We start from the raw sequence: 18,435 nt of genomic DNA, 5'->3' as shown, positions 1-18,435 counted from the left end.
TGGGAAATGATGACAAACTTACAAGGAGCTCCTTGTTTTTCTTCTTATTTTCTAAATGATGGATAGTGGCAGTTAGATGTAATTATAGATTTCAGTTTATCTTTCCTTTTAATTTAGAGGCTTATTTTCAATTTCTAAGTTCTCTTTTATGGTACTATAATTGTTTGAACTATATCGTTTAATGCAATATACCTATGGGTCTTTCCTAAAAAAAAAATGTCATGCTTTAGTATTATTTCATTTTATTATATGTTCCGAGTTCTTTGTTATTAACATAGATTGTTTTGTTATATTATTCATGTAGATTATAATATTATTCAATTGTCTTTTATTAATTATATTAAATTCCAATGTCTCTACTTTCATTTTTTCTCGGAAATTATATTTTTTATTGGAAATTATTCATTTCAGGTTGTTTTGAGAGGAAATTATTATTCAGAGCATGTAGTTTTAGTTTTTTGAATGATATAATTTGGTATCGGTGGTCAACGGAAAAAAAAACCAACAAAACGTTGGCGTGGCCAGATATGCAATTAATTTGCAATTGCATGGACGTAGAGAATTTGAAATCAATTACAATTGCATTTCATTTTCAACTTTGACAGCTATTTACAATTTCATTTCGCTAACACTTATGTATGGAGATGCTCTTAGTAATTTTTATTTTGCAACATTTGGAAATCTGGATAGTACTTTTTATTTCATATTTTTTTTCATGAACTTGTTGCCGCTTCACTTGATAATGTATTTGCACTTTCGCAGCAATCGAATTGTTGAAAACAAATAAAAGCAAAAAAATAATAATAGAAGGTTTGTTTATAAGCAGCTGTAGTAAGTGTTGGAAGGAGAGAAATGGATGAGAAGAGCAATTTGGAAAAGAGTCCAAGACTTTTATTCCTTGTCGGGTCTTCCTATTTCAAGCCCGATTATTTCTCTTGTTGTTGGTACCGAACAAGCAGCTGCCAGCAGGTATCCTCTATTCTTAGAATCTTTGTTGGTACATGAGAGTTATGGTGCTCGAGATCAACTTAAAATGGCAAATGGGTGAGGATGCAATACTATGCGCGCATATTGGTCCATACTATGGATCAATATCTTCATTTTAAAGTCCAAACAATCGATATAGACCATTCAACATGATCTCCATATGAAATTTTACTTGTAGACCAAATTTTATATTTTTTAGAATTTTTTTTACTATTTTTTTAGATAGGTAGGAAATTATTTAATCTAAAGATTTTCTGACTATTCAAAAGTAGTGATTTTCTACCTATCCAGAAAAATAGTAAAAAAAATATAAAATTTAGACTGCATGTACATTTTGCAATGGGAATCACTTTGAACAGTTCAGATTGGATCGACTATTTGGACATTCAAAATGAAATTGATTCTTAGTACTAACCAATCTGCGCTATGCATAGTACCATAGCCTCACCCATGACAAATTATGAATGAATTTCACCATCTGATGGGCTCTCTGCATACATTGGGATGTTTTTTTCTTTTTTGCACTGTTTAATGTTTTTTTAGGAGAATGTTTACCCTTTTACTAGGAACCCTACTTATGACCCCGAGACAAGATTAATTTGTTGCACTTTTAACATTACTTCTAAGTCAATCCTAAGTTGGGCCTATTCAATTACTATAATTTTAAAAATTATTATGGATCTAACATACTATAATTTATAAAAAGTTCAATAACTTTCTTTAGTCATGTGTAAATCTCTATGGAACTAGAGAGTTTAAAGAAAAAACAAGACTCGAAGATCAAATTGAAAATGAGGCACTAGCAATTTATCAAATTGTTTACTAAAAGGCTCAAACTGCTTGTAAAGTTTTATAACTTTTAGGAGGAAAGTTGGAGAATTATCTATTGAGTTGGTATGTCCAATGATTAGAAAACTACAAAATGAAGCTGTAGAAGAGCTCCGAGTGAGCCAGACCACTCTTAAGATGTGGTGCAGGATTAAAGGTATAAAGCGATGGCCCTATGGCATTCTGACAGGTATAGATGGTCTTGCAAGGAATGTTAAGGTACTATATATTGAGAAATCATTTATAGTCTTACTGAGTTTTAATTTTGTGTTGTATTTTACTGATTTTATCAATTAGTTACTTGAATATTACATTTACTTTCATCATGGACATCTTTGCATTGTGTTGTAAGAATATGGAATGGACTCATACTTGAAAGTAAACGGGATTCATCTGACTCTGAGTGAGTGAGAAGAGATAAAAAGAAAGTTTGAAGAAGATCCCAGCACAACAATAGATGATGAAATCTTTTTAATAAGAAACTCTCTGTGTAAGAGGAAGTTTGTGTAAGAGGAAGTCTAACAAGAGACGCTATGTCAAGAATGTGCAGAGCTAAATGTATATTATATGGTTTTGGAAATCTGTTTTGTATGTTGTTCTCTTAAAATTATATATGTGGCCCTTTGAATCTTAAAATTATATATGTGGCTTTTTTAATATTGAAATTATATATGTGGCCCTTTATACCATTTATGATTGAAAGCGCACAAGAATTGCTTACAAAAAGAAGAGAATAAATCTTGAATGTGATGCAATTTTAAAAATATGTAATCATCTTGGATATTTTTAGGATGAAATACTAACGTTCTTGTTTGCTTTCATTATTAACTACTATATGATTATGCAATTAATTTTTAAATTAATCACATTTAAAAAAATAATCAAAATAATATTTTGATCCCGTTGCAACGCACGGGCACTTGACTAGTATATATATATATATATTTCAGGATATATACGGCTCTATATCAATCTATCTCATCTCTCTAGGAGATATACAAAAAAACAGAATACAGAAAATTGAGAACTTGAATCGGATATTTTTTTTGTATGGAAGAGAACGTTGTTGTTGCCGCCTCTCTCGCTCTCTCCATCGGACTTGAGAGGGATTGCTTGGAAAGGAAAGGCTTCCGGTAATCAACGGTGATTGTGCATCTCTGGAAGACCATGGCTACCGATCAAGATAACTTTAAATTTCATATTATGATTCACTAAAAAATCATGGCAATTTAGGGTTTATATATACAATACGGTTCTGCGCGAATAAATTCAACAAATAGTTGGTACACAGTGTGCATCTTTCAGTTAAGCAGATTGTACAATGGGAATATATTGTTTTCAAGGTTTGTTATCTGGTTGACTTTTGGTTTTTTAATCAATGGCTCTCATGAAATGCAGATTATTTTCTATAATATATAATTTCTTAGCTTAACTTCTCTAGATCAAATATTTAAGCAAAACTATATGAAAAAATGGTATGACCGGTATCATATATTTACAATATATATTGATACAGAAACAAAATATTTGAATGTAAAAATGCGTGTAGGATTGTCAGTAATTTGCTGCGTCTGCTATATATGCATGTTCAAGATAGGATCACAAAATCAAAATTAATTGGTTGGCATATATTGGATCCAGATGCATGATTAACAAAATGTGATACATATTATATGTTGCACTAGAGCAATAAATCTAGCCGTCCGATTTGGATTTGGCAGTATCGAGTTTATTTTAGGAGTACCAGTACCGAGTTGATACTTCATAGCAGTAAGTAGGACCCGAAATTTTTAAATATACTATACTTCCAAAAAAAAAAAATCAAACAACCACAATTTCCTGAAAAATTCGATTTTTGACATGACTGCATCCTCTAGGTGCGGCCACCCCTTTTTTTTTTCCCGTTCAGATTGAACTACACGAAGACGGAAAAAAAAAAAAAAAAAAGGTAGCCACATTTTGGGAATGCGGCCATGTCAAAATTCGAAATTTTGAGAAAAAGTGATGGTTTGGTTTATTTTTTTTAGAATAATAGTATATTTAAAAATTTCGGAAGTAGGACAGTAGCTGAAACAGATTCCCTTTCTTTTTTTTCCTTTTTTCTTTTTTCTTGAGATAAGATGCAGGTCAGGCATTCTAATTTTAAATATTCATAAAAAATATTCTAATCGGATTTCAAATCGAAAACCTTCCACACAAAAATTATTGTCTTAATCACTGGATCAAAAGCTTGTTCTCATTTCAATTAGGATGATGAGAATTATTTAACTTCTCTTGTTAATTCTCGGCCAATCTCTCCTGTTGAATCCAATTGAGCCCAATTCGAAGTTTGAAAATAACTTTTGAGGAGCCGAGCCGAGCCCAATTTAAATAGTATTTTGCTAATCAGAAAATACAATTTTAACCAGAACAATGACTGTCATGGAACTCCATGTAGAGTGGGAAAAATGGCACGGCGTAGCGGGCTCCGTCACAGAACAGCGCAGTTACGACACAGCACATGTGTTGGTTACATACCGTGATTCACATGTTCAGTGCTGTGATCATTCGAGTGCTGTGATTATCTTTTTAAAACTTGGTACAACACTTCACGTTACGCGAAAGATCTAGTCACGGCTTGGCACGTGGTCATGCAAATTACGTGTAATTAGAACCGTTAGATCTTGACTAAATGATGAATATTAAATAAACTAACATAAATTATGATTAAATGGTCACGCGAGTCACATTTGATCACGGCATGTTTAGACACAGCGTGACGTGACTATTTAACCATTCACGTGCCGTGACTATCATTTGACATTTTAGTTATGGCACGGCACATAAAAAATTAACTTAGTCACAACACGAGATCAAAGTCACGGCACGTATTTTCCACTCTAACTCCATGTTCAAATTTTGGTGTTTGGGGTTGTTTTCATAAATGGGCTTATGGAGCAAAATTAAAATAGATAGACCGATCATCAAGAAAATAATGCATTAAATGGGCTTATGGAGCATTTATTTACAAAGAAAATGAGCCCTGTGTGTATAATAACATCATAAATGACAAACCGAGAAAACATGTGAAGCTGTGGTGCCTCTATGCTTTATCAATTATCAGACAATTTCTCCCTGTATAAATAAATGCTGGCAAACAAGTTGTAGAATGTAGATGCATTGATTCTCAGCTGTTCAGGATAAGTGCATTTATTTCGAGTAGACTCTTGTCAGAATAAACCTAAAACATTAAATTAAAAAAAAAAAATTATTGAAGGCCGTCGCAGTCAATTCATCCGTCACAGATTTAATGAAACAGGATTTTCTCCAACACAAAACGGATTATATAACCCCGTGTTATAGAAGAGGAGGGCTCAAATGCTCCATTGTTTTATACCTCGATCGTACCTTAGCATTTTTATTTTTATTTTATTTCAAAGTTCAAACAAAAAATCTGAATCACTCAATATGATATCTACGTTAAAATATACTTAGAGATCAATTTTTTTATTTTGAAATTTATTTACTATTTTTTAAGATAGATACAAAATCATTGTTTTTAGATGGTCCACAATTTTCTAAAAAACAGTGATTTTGTACCTATCTTGAAAATTCAAAAAAATATAAAATTTAATCTCTAAGCATATTTTAACGTGGATATCATATTGAGCGGTTCAGATCTTTTATTTAGATTTTGAAATGAAAGATAACGATGTTGGAATACAAATTGAGGCATGAAGCAATGGAGCATTTGAGCTCTCCTCGTTATAGAAATATGTAGGCTAAGAAATCAAATTACCGTAAACATTATTCTCTACATACTTTTTTTGGATATTAGGAACATAAGGAGAAAATTAAATTTCAATATGATGTTTTAGTCTCAGATCTTGATTTATTTTAATTTGATCTGATGTAAAGATAAATCAATCAGTAATTGGGCCATTTCATTTAAGCATTCTTAGTATCATAACTTGAGATAGCGTTTTACCTTATAGATTTCGTTGTTTTAATAACGAATTTATTTGACAATCGTGACAATGGATAAAAATAACTATCAAAATTAAAACTAAAATTATATGTTTTGCATAATTTAGATAGTTACATATCAAATTACAGACAATTTGACAACCAATCGATCATCTATTAAGCAATTAAAAAATTACCAGTTTAATTTTATTTGTCGCCACTATTATTATTATTTTTAGATAAAAGTGAAGAGATCGCCCCTGCTTCATTGAAACATAGAAAGTTTATATTGGTACCAAACGTTTGGTACATATTAAGTCGCTACACAGTTTACCGCACACATTCGGCTGTAGAACAAGCGAAGAAAAACATAATGCAAGTAGGCGTCCAATTGTAGCTGGCCGCAAAATTTAACCCCAATCAAACAGTTTAAGGTTTTTTGAAGCATGTTTAGTTATCACATAATCATGCAAGATGTAATTTTATAGATATAGAATCTCATAAATTAATTTATGATAATCTATATATGGGAATATGCACTGAAATAGTTATAGAAATATGTATAAATAAATGTTCGGTTGTATTATGCGAATAGTTGTGAAAATTTGATAAAAATATTTATGAGAAAGAATATTTTTTTAAAGACTTGTTATCAAAACTATTTTTTATAATTCTAAGAATTAACATATAATAAAATTTAGAAAATTAAAATTGTATTTTTCAAAGAATAATAAAATAAATTGATAAAGCCTAGTTAAAAATATTTAATTAAAACTAAATAAATTGAACACATATAAGCTAAATTATTTTTAAAACCATCTCCAAACCTCACAAGCTCTTGTGAGGAAAAAAATTGAGTTCATTATTATTATTTTCCCATCATTTTAAATTTTGCGTGGGAATGAACTTGAGAATAGAAACTCAAGATGGCTTAGAAAAAAAGGTGAGGAAAATATGAAAACAAAACAAATCTTAATGCGTAAGAATTAATTGAAGAAGTTATAAATAGACGTTCATTTTTCAATATCTTACTCCTCTAAACAAATTTAATATTTAAGTCATGAACTTAATTATCAAACAAGATGTAAAATATAAAAAGTAAGATAGAGTCAATAATTTAATTCTCATTAATTTTACTCCACGGTCAAACATGACCAAAGATATTCGACCTAGAATATTTCATATTAGCTATTGTCATGAAAAAATATGTTGCATGCATAATGGGCTAACGGCCATATTAAATCGTACCTTATAAGCAAAGCGAACCATTATTATTACCTAGAATTAATTATTCTTGAAGTCGACTAAACTAATCAGAGCTAACATGTTTTATTAGTTCGATAAAGTGCAGTTAGTTTTGAAAACGGAGGTTTGGAAAATCCGAGGTCCCACCTGTCGCACCTGCCTTATCCCATTCCTTTTCTTTCTATGTATGCAGAAAGAATATGCTTCATGGCTTCATGCACTTCTTCCAAAATATCACACAAATCCGTGTAAAATAATGGAATCTCATTGGCCAAGTGGCTAAGCCCCAAACATCACACCCATTTTTTTTTTTTTTTTTTTTTTTTTTTTTTTTGAGGCGCCCCTCTCCTAGGTCCGCATCGTCTGCATTAACTAAAAAAAAAATCTTTCGAGTTAATACATATCAACTGTTTGATTGTAAACGGAGTCTATCCGGCACCTGCTTAAAACATAGGATCTTTAATATTAGTGCATAGAGTGAGTCTATGGTACTATGCATATTACAATTTGTTATTGTGCTACGGCTCTATATTCGAGTTTTCAAATCCTAACGGTCGATCCGAACTGTTCATCTTGTTCTCCATATCAATATGTGTTTGGAGACCAAATTTTACATTTTTTGAAATTTTTTTATTATTTTTTTAGATTTATTGAAAATCACTGTTTTTGGATGGTCCAGAATTTTCAGATCAAGTGATTTTCTAAATATCTAAAAAAATAGTAAAAAATTTTCAAAAAATGTAAAATTTGGTCTCCAAACACATATTAATATGGAGAACAAGATGAACGGTTCGGATCGACCGTTAGGATTTGAAAACTCGAATATAGAGCCGTAGCAAGGTAACAACCCGTGATATGCATAGTACCATAGACTCACTCTTAGTGCATATTTAATTCACACGAATCTTAAATCTGATCGGACAATTCAGATGTATCAACTCAAAAGATTTCTATTTGAGTTAATGTAGAGGATACAAATTCCCCTATCCTAAGAGATTAAATGGATCCAATTAATTTAATTTTAATTAGATTGTCAATTCGATTAAATATTTTAGTTATAATATTTATAATTTATAATTATGCAATCAATATAAAATTTATTTAATTCGAACTTTATAAAATTGTTATAGAAAACATGAGTAAATATAAGTTGTAATTTTAAAAACTATAATATGTTCTAAGTTCTAACTAACAACAGCATAGAGAAAGTTTTCATTAAAAAATTAGAATTAATTAGATACGCATTTTTGTATTATGATATTGTTATTATGGTTATATATAAATAATTTTTTTAGCGATCAAATCAAATTTTACTCCACCTTTTTTATAAAATCCGTATCCGAAACATATTATTTGGGTTAATCAAAAACCAATTCATACTTAAACATTTAATTTCTAAATCCATAATTTTTTGAATTAGATCGGTTGAGTTGATTGAATTAGTGGAATGAATCACATCAGATTTAATTACATTCCCTACTTACGTATATGTCATTCTTAACTTAAATTGAACCTCATCGATAATTTTTTTTGTGCACATATAGATATAGGAGGGTTCAAATGCACCATTATTTTGGTGCTCTAATATACTCCACATAGACTACATCTTTTATCTTTATTTTTAAAGTCCGAACAGTCGATTCGAACCGCTTAACATGATCTTCATAATGAAATATGCTTGGAGACCAAATTGTATATTTTTTAGAATTTTTTTTACTATTTTTTAAGATAGATACAAAATCACCTTTTTAAGGAGATTTTGGACCATCCGATAAAGTTATATTGTACCTATCTAAAAAAATATAAAATTTGGTCTCCAAACATATTTTATTATGAAGATCATGTTGAGCTGTTCAGACTTTGAAAATAGAGATAAAAAAACGTAGTGCATTTGAACCCTCCTCAGATTCAAGGTATGTGCATTTAAATATAATGCATATAATATATCCATCAAATAGTGTTGTTATTTAAACATTTAAAACGTCCTAATTTAATATTTGGTTCTATTAGATTTGGCACCAAAACCTTATTTTCCACTGAACCCGTCCTCCTAATTTAATTGAACATTTTTTAGGGGGTTATCACCAAATATAATTAAAGAAATAGAAAGAATACGTAGAAAATGGTCCCCTTATGGTTGTTCAAACGCCTATCTTGTTATAGTAAAACACCAAAATGATAGGTATATAAAAACAGGGTCCCCATTGGGTTGTTAAAACGCTCCCGTTAGCACGCCGTCCGTGCAACTTTATGGATAAAACTAGAACATGAATAATGCACATATATAGAGATGGGACCATAGTACATATGGCTAGAAGAAAAAAAAAATATATATATATATATATTAAAATTGTAGTTATTTAAAGATTTAAAATTCGAGTTTCACTCACGACTTTACAAAAGTTGCGGAACTTTTAAAAAAAATATATGCACATATGAATATCACAACTCATCGCAGAAAAAAATACAAAAATAGTGCATATTTAAACAAATAACTTACAATTAAATAGCAAGTGATATTATAATAGCAGAGTCACATTGAATATATAGGTATGTAGTTGTCTATTTTTTTTCAATTTTATAATCAGATATAAATATATGTATAATCCAATTTGTATTTTTGGATGTGTCCGGATATGGCTTCTATTTATGAAAATAAGGAAGAATATAAACCTTGGCTCCGACTTGCTCAAACAAAAGTATTGAACTGTTATTATTTATGGAGAAAATTTTGCTTATTTCTGAACAATTCACAGTCTGAATTAGTTAATTAACAACAATCCGCAATTCGCTAGTTGTACCAGTAAAATTTTTCTTTATTCCTGATAAAAAAATATTGACTACACCATGTGATATTTTGTGCGTGTGTGTGTGTTTTTTTTAATAATTACTCATTGCCCATCATCAAAACATATATCAAAGTTCCTATTAACTTATTAAATTACATACAGTGTTTATTTTTCTCACAAACTTCAAAAATCTTTGATTTTTTTTTTGTTCGGTTAGAATAATCTTCATAAGAACACATTTAATTCATCATTGACCTTTTGTTGAAGCTTAAAATTATTATTTTATCGCATCGTTGAGTAAAATAAAAATTATGTTACTATTTTCTTAAACCATAAAAATGGAAGCTCTGTATCACGATAGCGAAGAATTATATTGTAGGGATGTTGTACTGAGTCAATGAGAGGAGGGTTTGTTTTTGTTATTGATTTCAGTAGCAAACTAGCAACAATGGAATGATAATTTTCAATAATGTTTTGGTGATAAATTATATTAATTGTTAGTATAAAAAGGGACATTGTGATGAATTTTTGATAAAAAAAAATTAGAAAACTTCAGAAGTTCTGATGAGCATGAGCAATTAATTCCATTTTAATATTTGCATTTGACAAAATAATAAGCTCTCTGTTTACTTTTCAACTTCTAAAAAAATAAATAAACAAGTATAACGCTGTATAGACCATATGAAATAATTTTTTTACGATTTGATGATTTTTATATATTTTCCATATTTTTGAAAAGCGAGGTATTAATTAGTGAAATTTGAACGTTATTTATATACAAACTCATGTGATAAAATATCATTTTAATAACATTAGGATATATGTCTTTGAAAAGCCTTCATTTCTCACTACGGTTCTTTTGTTCCATGTCTATTCAAATTTGTAGCCGGATAATTGAGCTGTCAATCTATCTAGAAAACGGACAACGATGCCATTCTCCGTTCCAGCTATTCGCCAGCAACAGCCTACCTTCTACGCGCGCAAAGGTATACACCGAGATGTACTTGTATCCGTTAAATGATTAGATCTCAACCTTTGCTCACTGATCGACGGCTCAAATTACTTGTGTTTGGATTTTGGTTCAGAATTTTCCGAATGGAGATTCTATGGGAAATTCCAAGGTTTTAGGTAGGAGTTCAAAATCTGCAACGATCAGCACGGGTTAAAGTTACCTCCCGTTATAATTACTCTTTTGCTTATATACCCTCGGAAAAATTTATGCAATTCTTAGTGAGTTAATTTTTTTCTAATTTTTCATTATTATCACATTCATAACTTATCTTCAATAGGATATCTGAAGTAGAACTAGTGTGTGTTCTTAAGTTCACCAAGTTTCTTGGTGAACTCAAAGTCTAAAACCTGTCAAATCGGCTCTAAATAACGAATCCGAACCATTGAAACCCGCGTACCTTATAAGGGATGCATCTACATGTGAAAATTTTAAGAGAGGATTCAAATGCACCATCATTTTTGTGCTTCAATATGCTCCACATGAACTACATCATTTATCTCCATTTTTAAAGTCCGAACAGTGGATCTGAACCGTTCAACACGATCTTCATAATAAAATATACTTAGAGACCAAATTTTATATTTTTTAGAAATTTTTACTATTTTTTAAAATAGATACAAAATTATTTTTTTAAGGAGATCCCGGACCATCTGATAAAGTCATATTGTACCTATCTAAACACAAAGTAAAAAAATTGTAAAAAATATAAAATTTGGTCTCTAAGCATATTTTATTATGAATATCATGTTGAGCGGTTCGGATCGACTGTTCGGACTTTGAAAATGAAAATAAAGAACGTGGAGCATATTGGAGCACCAAAAAGATGGTGCATTTGAATCCTCCTCAAATTTTAAACATTCAAATTAATTAATTTTGTTTAAAGTCAAGCGGTCAAAATTAGAATGTTAATAAATTAATTTTAATGCATTCATTTTTTGAACGTATTTTGACCACTTGACTCTATGCAGAATTAATTCTAAAATTAATTTTTTATACATGTAGACGTATCACTCGTAAAGTAGGCGGGTTTCAACGGTTCAGATTCGTCGTTTAAAGCTGATTCAATGAGTTTTAGACTTGAGTTCACCAAGAGACTTGATAAACTTAAGAACACCCTAGTTCTACTCAGGATATTTTTATTATTATGTTAATATTTTCAAATTTAAAAAGTATTACGAATTAAGAGCAATAGAGATATACCTTCACATAATAAAACTATCTTCAGTAATTTAAATTAAAAATAAAAGATTCTCTTAATTACAAGGTTCTAAATAGCGATTATAGCGGCATAGCGGGGAGACCAAAAAAAAAGCTATTGTGAATAGCGTAGCTATAGCGAAAGCTATCACACATAGCGATTTTCCCTTTTCAAACTTTATATTCTATATTTCTACTAATTATCAACATAATCAATATTAGAGAATTGATGTAACAACTAAATGACAACTAATCTAATTCTATACTTTTTATCAATTACGCAAATAAGAATGAAAAAAATCTAAAAAGTAACATTATTTAATAGTTTATACTTCATGATATTACATATTATAATAGACAAAGAGCAATTAATTTTATAAGGTAAATGAAGTCAATATACATATTTAAACATTTTATAATTATAATAATAATCAAAATCAGCTTTCAATTGAAACGAACGATAATAATTTTACAAACGAATACTATAAAAAGAGTAATCAAAATGAATAATTAGTATTTGAATATTTCTCGATATAGAATGATAGAATAAATCACAAATAAAAATAGAAGCATATAGTTTGGTTTAGTATACTTATCGTAGAAGACCATGTAGCATTAGAAATAAGAATAGAAGTACAGAAGTCCATATAAATTGCAAAAAAAAAACCATGTAGCATAGCGGTAGCTATAGCGGGTCTCATATAGCGGTAATAGCGGTCAGCTATTATAGTTATAGCGGTCGTAGCTGAGTTAGCGCAATTTTCTCTCATAGCTTAGCGTTTATGGTCCGGAAAAGCTATAGCGTAGCTATAGCGCCGCTATAGCTAGCTATTTAGAAGCCTGCTTAATTACATGCTCCAACAATGAATAGATTATGAAATTTCAAGTACTTATCGCTAATTCATTACATCAAAAACTCAAAATAAAATATTTATTAATATATATAATGTTTAACTCGAGATGCATTCTTGATATACATCTAGCATGAAGCGTAATGAATTATTTACATACTGTGAAAAAAATATTAATTATGTTTACAATAACTCGTTGGATGAATATATAATATTAGAGTTGCTTGTCAATTGGATGCCAAAAAATATTAATGAAATTATTTTTCATGAATATTATTTTAATTTTATCCACCTAATAATATGTTCGAACATTTGAAAATAAATATAAATGCATGATTCCTCTTTACACTATATGTCAATTTGTGAATTTAGACAAGCTCATAATGCATAGAGTCATAGTTATAAACTATGATATAAGAACACAAATTTATACTTTATCTAAAATATTACCGAGTTCAAAGAGCTACGCATGTCATTAAGTTTTGAATATAAAAGATAGCTACAAGTGTCCACCTCTTCTGACTATATTAAAGAGCTTTAATTTATTTGAGATAATACAATAATTAGCTTTATAATTTATACCTTTAAGAGTGCGAGACTGCAAGTGCCAAAGAATTACTGATAATTTTTAGAAGTTGAAGCACCCAACAAGAAACCTGTCTACACCCAATGCCAGGCTGGCCAGCGGTAACCACACCATACTGTGACGAGATTCACAACCATCTCCTCAGTAATATAACTCTCACCCATCCCCAATTTTCCTCAGTATCTCCGTCTTGCTCTTTTTCGCTAGATCCTCGCCCAAAACACAAACCCTGATTTCCAAGATGCGTGAGATTCTCCACATACAGGGTGGCCAATGCGGGAACCAAATCGGTGCCAAGTTTTGGGAGGTGATCTGTGACGAGCACGGCATCGACCCCACGGGCAAGTACGCTGGCGATTCAGATCTCCAGCTTGAGCGCATCAATGTGTACTATAACGAGGCCAGTGGTGGTCGGTACGTGCCGAGGGCTGTGTTGATGGATCTCGAACCCGGCACGATGGACTCGGTCCGGTCGGGTCCGTTTGGCCAGGTCTTTAGGCCTGACAACTTCGTCTTTGGACAGTCGGGAGCTGGGAACAACTGGGCCAAGGGACATTACACTGAGGGAGCTGAGCTGATTGATTCGGTCTTGGACGTGGTGAGGAAGGAGGCCGAGAATTGTGATTGCTTACAAGGTGAGATCATCTCCTTATTTTTTTATGTGAGAAATTATGAATATTGTGGCAAAATTTTGGGGTTTTCAGTGTAGATACGAGTAGATCTGGTTAATGGGTAAGATTGTTGAAGGCAGGGTATTGTTATCATCGAATTTTGATTTAAATTGTGCTTTCAAGAACAGTGGATCTACGGTTTAAGATATAAACATGTTATGTTCGTTTCCAAGCTTAATAAATACTAGTTAGATCTGCGGTATTGTCTGGGTATTGATTGCTCTCTTTTAGTCTATTCGTTTTTCTATAATTTTATTCTGGTAGCAGAACTAGTTTGAAAAGATATTGTTTATAGCACAATGGATAGTAGATTTCCTTGCCATGTTTTAAAATTCAATAGTTGGAGCATGGGATCTTAGGTTTTAATGTATTGTCAAATTTATTGAGTCAATGTTCTCCATTATCTTCTTTTGTTGTGCATTCAGCAAAATTATGAATTTTTGTTTAAAAATGTTATTCTATTTATCCTATAACAGTCCTAGCATTTCTAGTATTTTTGTTAATTGTCTAAAATGGTAACCGTGGTTCATATTTTCCCGATGTTGGTACTGTATTTCAGTACTTGACACTTGACGGCCTGATATGCAATCTGTTTCTTAAATTGAGCATTTAAGCATTTATTGCTGTGTAATACCTCAAGTAAAAAGAACATTTTAGAGAGGGATAACACTGGTCCAAACTGGTACCGGTCTGTTTTTATGGTTGGCTCTGATTGTGATTTGAGTTTTCTTATTGGTCCTGAGTGTAAATTTGCATAACTTAGCAATGCTTTTAGAATTATTATTGCCAGTGGGCACTTTCAAATGCACCTGCGTGAAGTCTTACAATATTGGATATGAGAACATGTATATGCTATCTATACACAACATACTTTGTCTGCCTTTTGCACAACTGTTTGCAAGAAAAAGATGTCCAAACAACCATCTTACATCACTTGGAGGTTCGGTCTTATGTACCATTACAGAAATATTAGGGAAAGGGATTGTGCCATTTTCCTTGTTTTCTGAAGTTATATGTGTAGTATTGACATGCAAATTTTCCTGTAAGAAAAACTGAATTTATTGCCATAAATAAAGCTGTCAGCTTGAATTTAAAGTACTTAACAGTGCCTCATTTCTTCTATGTTCATCTCCAGGTTTCCAAGTGTGCCATTCACTTGGAGGTGGGACTGGTTCAGGAATGGGAACACTACTCATATCCAAGATACGCGAAGAGTACCCCGACAGGATGATGCTAACGTTCTCTGTCTTCCCATCCCCAAAGGTGTCTGACACAGTGGTCGAGCCTTACAATGCAACACTCTCAGTGCACCAGCTTGTCGAAAATGCAGATGAGTGCATGGTGCTAGACAATGAAGCTCTCTATGACATCTGCTTCCGTACTCTCAAGCTTGCAACCCCTACTTGTATGCTCATTTACTTTATTAATTGTTTTTTGAATATTCTGTCTGCAAATTGCACCCACAATTCTTATATATTGTTTTCAATATATTTTGGGTTATTTGCAGTTGACATATGACTGTTACACCAGTTGTGATGAAAAAATTTACTTTGTTGAATTTGGTAAATTTCTTCTCTATCAATAATTTTATTAATTTTTTTTTTTTTTCAGTTGGGGATTTGAACCACTTGATATCTGCCACCATGAGCGGTGTCACCTGCTGCCTCCGCTTCCCTGGACAGCTCAACTCTGATCTACGCAAACTTGCGGTGAACCTCATCCCCTTCCCTCGCCTCCACTTCTTCATGGTTGGTTTTGCCCCTCTCACCTCCAGGGGGTCCCAGCAGTACCGTGCACTAACTGTACCCGAGTTGACCCAGCAAATGTGGGACTCCAAGAACATGATGTGCGCTTCTGATCCTCGCCATGGCCGGTACCTCACTGCCTCGGCCATGTTTCGTGGCAAAATGAGCACAAAAGAAGTTGATGAACAAATGCTCAATGTACAAAACAAGAACTCCTCTTATTTTGTTGAGTGGATACCAAACAATGTCAAATCGAGCGTTTGTGATATCCCTCCAAGGGGACTTAAGATGGCAAGCACCTTCATTGGTAACTCTACTTCTATCCAGGAGATGTTTAGGAGGGTTAGCGAGCAGTTCACAGCCATGTTTAGGCGCAAGGCGTTTCTTCACTGGTACACTGGAGAGGGCATGGATGAGATGGAATTTACTGAGGCTGAGAGTAACATGAATGATTTGGTGGCCGAGTACCAGCAGTACCAAGACGCAACTGCTGACCTGGAGGAGGAAGAGTACGAAGAAGAAGAAGAAGAGGAGGCAGCTTGAGTGGTCCTATTGTTTGCATTAAATGTTTGATTTTTGCAGTTGTGGGTTGTGGTGTGTGTGTGGAAAGTAAGGGAGATTTGTCTTCTTTTTTTTTCTCTTTTTGTTTGTTAATGGATGGTTTGATTATTTGGTAGTTAGTGCTAGTAGTAGGAGACATGATCTCTATGTCTTGCAAGTTGTAATCAATTTGGCTGGTTGTTTCTGTATGGAACTAGTATAAATTTGTGGTGCTTGAGTTGTTACGTGAGTTATTCTCTTCAGTTTTCTCAAAATTCGTGTTCCCCGTTTTATCAAATTGGTTATTTGAAAAATATGGGAAATTTTAGATTGGATCAGAATGATTGGGTTTGTTGTTTTTACAAATAAGGTTATCAAGTTTCTCAAATATAAATAATGTGAAATTTTAGATTGGATCAGAATGATTGGGTTTGTTGTTTTTACAAATAAGGTTATCAAGTTTCTCAAATATATATTTCACAAGGTTCTAAATAGCGATTATAGCGGCATAGCAGGGAGAACAAAAAAAAAAACTATTGCGAATAGCGTAGCTATCACACATAGCGATTTTATCTTTTCAAACTTTATATTCTATATTTCTACTAATTATTAACATAATCAATATTAGAGAATTGATGTAACAATTAAATGACAACTAATCTAAGTCTATACTTTTTATCAATTATGTAAATAAGAAGGAAAAAAATCTAAAAAGTAATATTATTTAATAGTTTATATTTCATGGTATTACATATTATAATAGACAAAGAGCAATTAATTTTATAAGGTAAATGAAGTCAATATACATATTTAAACATTTTATAATTATAATAATAATAATCAAAATCAGCTTTCAATTGAAACGAACGATAATAATTTTACAAATGAATATTATAAAAAGAGTAATCAAAATGAAGAATTAATATTTGAATATTTCTCGATATAGAATGATAGAATAAATCACAAATAAAAATAGAAACATATAGTTTGGTTTAGTATACTTATCGTAGAAGACCATGTAGCATTAGAAATAAGAATAGAAGTACAGAAGTCCATATAAATTGCAAAAAAAAACCATGTAGCATAGCGGTAGCTATAGCGGGTCTCATATAGCGATAATAGCGATCAGCTATTATAGCTATAGCGGTCGTAGCTGAGTTAGCACAATTTTATCTCATAGCTTAGCATTTATGGTCCGGAAAAGCTATAGTGTAGCTATAGCGCCGCTATAGCTAGCTATTTAGAACCCTGATATTTCATGATTCAATCTTGATACCTGGAAAGCAGCAAATGTTACCCTTATTCAATTGCAGTAATTGTTAATAAGCATTTACCTTGATTGAATCTTAAAGAGCGGATTAATACAAAGCCAGTCCTATCCGGCTGATCCGCTCCGCACTAAAATTTGCAGATTTAAATATGTTGTACGAATCTTAACACATATCAAACAGTTTAGATTTAGCTTCGAACAGGATTTTGTCCAAAGGCCGTTGGACAAATCCCAATACAAAAGCAATTCGTATCCTCTAAGATATCTCAAACTTTGCGTGACTTTATGGAAAATCTCAACCGTTTAAATACGTTCTGCACGAATCTCAAAGCACACATAATACTGACCCCTACATCAACCCCGAATAAGCACCGGACACGTCGGTCACGCAAAAGTTGAGATATCTCAGAGGATACGCACTTGGAGTCTCGGAGAGGAAGCGGGAGAAAACCTTGCTCCATAAAAAGGAATTATCCGAGGATCTTACTTTTCTACCTTTCAAATGTTCGTTATTCGCAATTTCTAAGATGGATTTATTTTTTGAGATAACGATAGACTCATCACTCAAGTCTCTTAATTTTAAATATTTACAAGAAATTGTTAATCCGTAACCTCTAAAATAAGATAGATGTTAAGGAGTTCGGCATTCGCTCCATCCTCTCTTTAGTTTATATTGCCTTGCTCTGTTTTCTCGAGCTTCTTTTAAGCACAACCTTAGGTAATAATTTATAGAGATGTTGACGGGTCCTAAGGAGTCGAGGAGGTTGTA

General features: G+C 31.9%; 1 protein-coding gene across 1 annotated transcript; it reads left to right on the top strand.

Moving 5' to 3' along the window:
- The first annotated feature begins 13,580 nt into the window (after positions 1-13,580).
- On the top strand, positions 13,581-16,634 carry LOC144562046 (tubulin beta-7 chain-like). Its single transcript, XM_078311176.1, has 3 exons — positions 13,581-14,075; positions 15,247-15,516; positions 15,723-16,634. The coding sequence occupies exons 1-3, from the start codon at positions 13,682-13,684 to the stop codon at positions 16,397-16,399; spliced, it is 1,341 nt and encodes a 446-aa protein (XP_078167302.1). The 5' UTR covers positions 13,581-13,681; the 3' UTR covers positions 16,400-16,634.
- Positions 16,635-18,435: the final 1,801 nt, after the last annotated feature.

Source organism: Carex rostrata, chromosome 11 (genome assembly GCF_964058835.1).
Source record: "Carex rostrata chromosome 11, lpCarRost1.2, whole genome shotgun sequence".
Classification (NCBI taxonomy): Eukaryota; Viridiplantae; Streptophyta; class Magnoliopsida; order Poales; family Cyperaceae; genus Carex; species Carex rostrata.
The sequence above is the reverse complement of the archived record's forward strand: the minus strand, read 5'-3'. Positions and strand labels throughout refer to the sequence as shown.